The sequence below is a fragment of the Anopheles funestus genome, chromosome 3RL, assembly GCF_943734845.2.
Source record: "Anopheles funestus chromosome 3RL, idAnoFuneDA-416_04, whole genome shotgun sequence".
Taxonomy (NCBI): domain Eukaryota; kingdom Metazoa; phylum Arthropoda; class Insecta; order Diptera; family Culicidae; genus Anopheles; species Anopheles funestus.
In genome coordinates this window covers 4,107,202-4,114,997 of record NC_064599.1, presented here as the reverse complement: position 1 = coordinate 4,114,997, position 7,796 = coordinate 4,107,202, and the positions used below count along the sequence as shown (strand labels likewise).

The 7,796-nt window shown below is 41.9% G+C and overlaps 2 protein-coding genes across 2 annotated transcripts; both read right to left on the bottom strand.

Annotated features, from left to right (window-relative positions):
* Positions 1-232: 232 nt before the first annotated feature.
* On the bottom strand, positions 233-2,142 carry LOC125772155 (uncharacterized). The gene is made up of 3 exons (XM_049443593.1): positions 2,032-2,142; positions 986-1,470; positions 233-906 (listed from the first exon to the last, which is right to left on the bottom strand). Exons 2-3 carry the CDS (start codon positions 1,371-1,373, stop codon positions 251-253), a joined length of 1,044 nt encoding a protein of 347 aa, XP_049299550.1. The 5' UTR covers positions 1,374-1,470; positions 2,032-2,142; the 3' UTR covers positions 233-250.
* A 4,806-nt stretch (positions 2,143-6,948) lies between these two features.
* Positions 6,949-7,573, bottom strand: LOC125772195 (uncharacterized). Its single transcript, XM_049443656.1, has 2 exons — positions 7,518-7,573; positions 6,949-7,439 (listed from the first exon to the last, which is right to left on the bottom strand). Exons 1-2 carry the CDS (start codon positions 7,533-7,535, stop codon positions 7,107-7,109), a joined length of 351 nt encoding a protein of 116 aa, XP_049299613.1. The 5' UTR covers positions 7,536-7,573; the 3' UTR covers positions 6,949-7,106.
* Between the last annotated feature and the right edge of the window lie 223 nt (positions 7,574-7,796).

Here is a 7,796-nt window from a genome sequence, read left to right as displayed (position 1 = left end):
TTTTTGAGACGGATAAAGCATTTGTTTTTGTCTTTTGTAATCATAATTATCGTTACAAACGCGTTCGGGTTCCATTACATTGGACTAACGGAAGATGATGGTCGTTACTGTCGCACATCGTTTAGTAATCTTTGCTCGGGCTGACTGACTCTTAGTTTACGAGTAGCAGTATTAATAGATCAAGATAGTAAAATGGAATATTGTTAATGAAAGAAAACTTAAAACACGTCAATACTGAAGGAACCATTCTCTAGTTCTCGCTCTTTATTTTATTCGATTTAAAAAAGTGCGTCGTACTTCTGCGCAAATGTTTCACTTGGCTTCGTCTAACAGCGTTTCTCAATTTCTTCATGAAAAATAGCATCACCATCCGCTGATTTGTGATCACCCCATTGTGTGTGCCGATGCGTCGAAACAGTTTGGTGATGTTGACCATTCTCATCATCGGGATCTTTTCTGTGCCTCTACCGACACCGGTCCAGCTGCACTTTGTCAAAAATTTCTTATTAAACAATAAATCCATTGCCTCCATCATTCGACTTTCACTGTGCGTCTCCGTCACGTTACTTGCCAGCCAATGGTAAATCTCCTCCTGGAACTTACTGTTCAGTAGGTTTTCATTGAAAGCTTCCATGCTTTCCAAACTATCAATGAGCGTAAAATCTACCTCGCTAATCATGGGTGTGGATGTAACGGACTTGATACCATATCTATGCAGTAAAACTTGCGCCATCGATTCCATGCGTAAAAGTTTGTCCATCACTTTGTGGATAACATCTTGCAGCTTAATTACTTTTGTATCTAGGTTTTTAACAAATGTTAACAAATCCTTCTCGGATATATTTCCTAGCTGTGAAGTTACACTGATTTCTGTTGTTTTAAGTGCTGTTGCAGGAACTGGCGTTGCTGTACAAAAGGGGGAACAATACGAGCAATCAAATGTAAAATTAAATTAGAAGGTATTTGTTGCTACTGCTTGTTTTACCATTTTCATTCCGTGTGTTGCTGGCTTCATTGTCTGTAGGTGGATCAGTAAAATCTTCAGCTAGAAGGCTGGATATTTCCGACTGTTTAAGCGGTGGATTTGTGCTCTTCGGTGACTCCGTGGGTTCTCCTTTCATATTTGAAATATATTCGTACGCAACTGATGGTCGAGTAATATTGATCTTTATTACTGCACAATCCATTTTAAGCCATGTTGTATTGCCCACACTATCACCGTCATTTAATAGTTTGTATATTTTTGGTCCAACACACTTTGGCCACAGCAGGATCGTTTCCTTGTGACGCGTATCCAAAATCCATCCCTCAGGAACCACACATAGTTCCTTGTTCCCATCTTCTTCACGTGCTTCAACAACAGCAAATGGCATTTTGTGGGCAGATTTTGAGAAAACTGTGTCAATCTTTTCGATGTTGTGTCGGTAACATCAGATTTGATGTTACTATTGACAAATATTTTTTACAGTGCTGCAAAAGTGATGGAAGTATATAAATTTTATGAAAGTTTATGAAAGAGAAAGTGACTCTGTTTAATAAGTATGAAAAGTTATGTACCGCTAAAACAACAACATAAACTTCATAAACGCCTCAATAAGAAAGTACAAATTAAGAAAAGATGCACGATTATATAGGCTAAAGCGAATCGTAACGAACTTTATTTGCAAATTCGAAAATAGGGCGAAATTGAAAGAGAGGAAACAAGCAAGAAAGAGAGCGAAAACGGAGCGGTTGTGGGATTACAACCAAACGGGAAGGATCAGTCTTGTGGTTAATGTTGTAAAAGAAATATTAAATAAAGCAAAACAGGAATATATCACACTATGAGCGACAGTCACGACAGGTACTTCCAACACTGTACAGTAATATAATGTATTTTACAAGCATTTTAAAGCCGTTTAAAGATCTTTATTTGTTGCACCAAATCCAAGATACACGACGCTCGCCATGTTGACGGCAGCGTCCAAGCGTCATTCACTCTCTTTGCACGCGAATGTTGTGTTTTCACTGTTTTTATACTGCTTTACTTACCGTTTTCAACGCACAATGCATAGGGTTTTGTTTAGTAATGTTTTAAAAGCATTTTCCATGCGAAGCACAGCGAATAAAATGTTATATGCCACAAATAAACAAACACAGCACCGCTTAAACAGCTGCTCACCAGCACCACCAAGTGACAGATTGCTGCTTCAAGCGCGCGACGTTGTCACTTTGAAGCTGCATGCGTTTATGTCGGGTGGTTTATATCTTCGCAACGTTACAAAGCACGTGGAGCGAAATAATAAAGATTTAAAAATCATGTAATACAACGTTTAAGCTTTGTAAATGCATTGTTTTAACTAAAAATAACAGTTTGTGAGAGAGGGTTTTGGTTTTTAATTTTCCAATTCTACCAAATGAACGTATATCTATGCTTGGAATCGCTTTTAACCGTTCGCTACTATTTAGTGGTAAATTATGAGCTTTACCATCGCCGCGGGACATATGCCAGAATGGAAGGCTAATCACGAAGTAGCCACTGGCACACTCCATTAACGGCGGGGACGAGAAGCTATCTCGTCGCTGTGATCCCGGTGGCAATTGGTGCAGCTACTGCACGGCCTCGCTTCCGAACGGCTACTTCTCGCGCTCGTTTGCGGTACCGGGATGGCGCAATTTGTGGCGATTAATCATGTCATTATTCACACTACCGGCGCTGGCGGGGTCTATTTCGTGACGAAATGCTTGTGAACTGTTCGCAGTCCGATGCAATATGTTCGACCATTAAGCACTAGAGATGGGAGGAAAAAGCGGGGGAAAAAACTAAGTAACATTTCTTTTCTTTCCCTTCCTCGTTAATCGTTTCGTTTTTATGAGATCGTCATTTAAGGTTTTATTTTCTCCTGGATCTTCCGAAGTCATATCAGTGCGATTTCTCTCTGGGCCGTGCTGAACCATCGCAAATCATGTCTTTTTTTAGGATAGCACACACCAGCGATGCCTTCCAGTTCTGATGGTCATCTGTGCCACCGAAAACAGTGACATCGTTAGCGATGAAGCACAAACATTGCAAAAGGGTAGAAGCGTTTTGCCGCGAATTATAAAAAAACGAACCACAATTTAGTACCTTCAAAAAAGTCGTATCCCAGGCAAGTTAAGAACTTAATTGCGAGTACATCATTCACTAGCGTTGCTGCTGTTCAGTGGGCTTTGCCTGTTTTACAGGTTGCAATTAAAACGGAATAAATTATGTGATTGTCCGCCTTCTTTGCGCAACCGTTGCTTTTATCCTTTGGTTTGCTTTCGGAGGAAACACTTTTCTTCGGCGGATCATTTCCGGCCCAGGGACGATACGATCTGATCACTTCTGGTTGAACGTTCCCACCGTGGCGTGGTGGTGTTTTCCGTCGGCTGAAGGGTGCTGATAAATGATATCAGCCCGAGGGGGAGTTGATGACCATTTTCGGGGTTTCATTGACTGTGCTCGTTGCCTGTCGGCTTCCGAATGCAATCAGCGTACACACGGCACAACCCTAACGGGTACATCTAATCGCTGTCGGTTGATCGGCATTTTGCTGAAGAATGCACATCTTTCGTACAGCATTCCACTCTACACGGCCGCTCGCCCGTCTGGCAAAGTGTGAAGATCGGATATATTTTCCCAAAGGAAATCGATTTTTTCGCAGCTTCTGAGCCACGCCCTGGCGATTCGAAAGCTGATTCGGACATCTTTGATTGTAGCTTCTAAACCACGAGCAAAGTAGTTGCGGAGAAAACAAAAGGAACAAGATGGGATGAGGATGAACATATTTGTGTGTGCTTTAAATTCGATCGCAGAAAAAAAACCTTCGATTGGATCAAAAATGTTTTCCAAGCAAAAAGGATACAGGTGCAAGATGATTTGATTATATATACTTGTAACACCATTGGTTAACGAATCGGTTCATTTAAATCGATGTTCATATTTTTCATTCATTAAAGCATGACTTGTTTTAGTTATCTTTACGATCAATTTAAATGCATTGAAATAATTCATTTGATTTTAATTAGATTAGAACTGATGGAATTCTCTTTCCTTAATGGGATTCAGAAAGTACATAGGACAAGAAAGGTAACAATTTATTATAAAAAAAATCAAAATAATTTTTTTCTCCTGAAACTCGTTTTCCCAAAATAAGGTTTTCTTTTACGCCACACTAGTTAAAAATATAGTTGTATTTAAAGGGTCGAAAAGCAGGTGAAATAAAAAAAAATGGAAATCCTTGAAGAAATAACGATGAAATGCAATTCTCCTTGTACACCTTGTCTCTTCAGGGCAATCAGATTCAGTTGTATCCGGTAGGTTGTCAACTGAACATTATCAACCGCTACGAAATAATAGGAATAAAAACTGATTTTTGCGTCGAATTGTAAAGTAAACTTGTTCCGACGAAGTACAATGAATCTGGAAAATAGGACAAAACTGTCAGCGTCGGGACGATTGCATTGCCTTCGGCTCCAACATCTGTTTCAAACCGTACGCCGACCTTACTACGTGATTAACTTTCCCTTCTAGTTAACAGCTTGATGGTTTCGGGTGCTGCAACATGCTGACCCCGAAATAAATGCAGAATCAAACAGTCGAATTTGGTTTGTTGCGTCGTACAAAGAAATACATATTCAACAGTGTCTTGCGGAAGAACGCGCAGCCCGCCAAAGTGTTACTCGCAGTACGCTTTCTATAGGTTTGTGTGCTAAATTGAGTCGTCGAACATTCGTTACCCAAAAAAAAAAACCCCAACCTCAACCATGTCCTGGTTGGGTCGCTCATCAGTCATACACCTTTTGGTCGGGTTTGGTTGCGTAAATAATGATCGCTTCCCTCCGATTGCAGTCCAAAGACTTCATCTTTGTGCAAGTAAAAAGCAGGTCAACTGCAAGATTCCTCGGGCCCGAATCCGGCAGCAAGCTCATTATTCACTGCACCCCACTGGGACGGCTTGTTCGCACTGTGGGAGGATGCCGACCGGTGCAAGTTGTGTGTGCATTGTCATGTTTGATCGAACGCACAAGCGTGCACTTTTCACCCGTGCCGCACTCAATCGAAGGACAAGCGGGAGTGAGTTCTTCCTGATGTCTAGAGAGTGTTTTTTCATAAGCCATACTTGGCAACAAGTAAGTCTTAATCCTCGAAACGATTTTTATTTCCCCGGTACACTGGCCTCTGCCGGTCGATATCGATCACTGACAAGACAATTGACAGATCGCGCGTGATTCATTACCACTTGTCGAACGATCCTACCGAGATCTTGCCGCCGATACCGCGTGCTACCATCAACTCTCCTCGTTTGCCGGGGCATATGCATAATGCTATGATAAATGAGCCATTTGCCTTTCGGAGTACGATTGATGCAAGTACATCGGTACGGTTTTGAGGCACCTTCCGATAACAATGCCGTTCGGAAAGGAACGGCGATCGGATTCGGAACAATGGCGATATGTGCATCTTGATTCGGAATTGATTTGAGAATTGAATGTTTCAAGTCAATTCGTACTGGAGCATTTATTAAATATACTTTTTGAAGAAAATAAAAATTCCTTTTTTGGGTTATTTTTTATATAAAAAATAAAATAAAATTGGATAAAACTGGGGTAAAAAATACGACGAATTCCAAATATCTTTAGTCACGAGTTTTAAACCTTTGTAGTTCTTTTAAGGTTTAACTCTCCACAATGTTTTGTTATCCCTTCTCATGTTCACACTCCTATTAGTAGCAGAGACCTTCGCGTTTAGTTGTTCTCATCCATTGCTGACAGAATCAGCGAAGTTGTACGTCCGAAATCAACCAACATTTGCATATGGTCACTTTATGCATTCGATTGCACGACATATTACAACCACATTTCGTCTTCGCAACAGTCTCGGCAGTTCGATAATAATTCTTGTTTGAATCTGATTAATGATCAACAAATTTGTATTTCTCTGATATGTGCGCGCGCGCTGTTCCTTTATCGCATGCAGGTATCCCAGGACGGAAGCCAACGCTCACTGCCAGAAGAAATCCTTGCATCCCGGGTACGATGTAGTCGCCGTTCCGTCCGAATAAAAATACAAGTGCAGCCGAAAGACGGGGGAGACAAACGCGTAGAATGCGCGTATCGGGTGAAATAAACGATGCGCACAATATCTTTTCCGCGGGCCGATCTTCGATTCTTGGTTTCTGATAGCATGCTGCCCGTGGCCAAGGGTAAGAAAACATCATCCTGTCCACCACACTGCACTCTGTCTCCCTCGAGGATACAATAAAAGCTAACAAAAATGTAGCAGCGATGGAATAAAATGTAAAGAAGGTAGCACACGTGTAGCTGCTGCACAGATACCACGGACTCTGTTGCGTTCGCGGGTAGCAAGCAGCAGCAGCAGCTGCCGTTATTTATTTGTAATTGTAATCATTAAATTACGCGCAACAATCGGCATCGCGTCCGGCAAACTTCCTCGAAACGATATCAGGGAGCGGCAAATTTTCATTCCAATCGACATATTTTTCCCGCCAGTAGTCGGTTGAGGGTATGAGGGTTGAGCATATCGACGGGGCGGTACCGGGCGCAGATTGCAGCACTTTCGACTGCGCGACTGCGGGCGACAGCTTCTGAATGTGTTTTGTTTTCTGTCGGTGGGAATATTTATGATGCTGAAGAAGTTGGTAGTGGTTTTTTTTTATTTAAAAATTTGTTTTTTTTTGTCAGTACAAGGGATGCGGAATATATTAGGCAGGGTTATTCAGTTGTTTACAGGGTTTTTTTTTTAAATTTCGATTAATCGCGTGCACTGCTTAAAGAAAAGTTAAGTTTAAGACTAATAATTTATTTTACAAATTTTAAACAATTTAAAAATTATGGAAACTTCACGCAATTGTAAGTCGCATATTCACGAATGGTTCTTTTTTGAAGTTCCTTCTTTGTGAACTCGCTGTGAAGTGGTGTAGTAGCTTTAGGATATAAAATATTTATTTTGTACTTTGTCTTCCTTTGCACCAGTTTGCTCATTACAAATCATTCCAGGTATAGTGTCCAAAATAAGCATTCCAACCGGTTGACGTTTTGCTGATTCCCTCTGGTGCATAGTGATGAATTCCTTTTGCTGCGTGCTATCGAGCCCGACCGTGGGCTGGTGATGTGTTGAGTCGTGCCCGATAAAGCAGTTGAGCGATATGACGCGATTGGAGTGGTTTGTAGAGCTGCACATTGACTGGTTTTGCTTCCTGACCGGATGTTTGCTGTCGTTCGTCATCTAACAGCACCTGGCGTATCTCCTCCAGCAGGTTCGGATCGAGACGCAACCCTTCGGATGTTTTAATACCGAGCAGCACTCGTTCGTAGCGTCCGTACCGATCGGCGTCCGTTTCGAGGTTGTAAGTGCGCGTACCCTTGAACGGTGTCATCCGGCACGTGCCGAACGTAACCACCAACAGGAGCAGCATCTGGGGGAACGGGTTTCAGAATTCAGTGAGAAAGAAATAGGAAGGTGTTGGTACATTCCGTGAGCCAAAGGAACTTACGATCACTGTCGCTTTCATTGTGCACGATCGCTCGATCTACCGCGCGGGGACCAAATGGCCGGCCAGGGCCAACATTGGCACTGCTTTTATAGTGACCATTTGCAACCCTGAAGATTGGGACATATGTGCCGTAGGTTCGTAGTAAGGGAATGTTTCACTATTTTTTTTTATTTTTCGTTTGTTTGTCTTTTTGTACCGTAAATCCATCCGTCCGTTCACCTTGCGCATCGGCAAATCCGATAATGATTTCCAGTGGAAAGGAATTATCGGCTGCTCGAG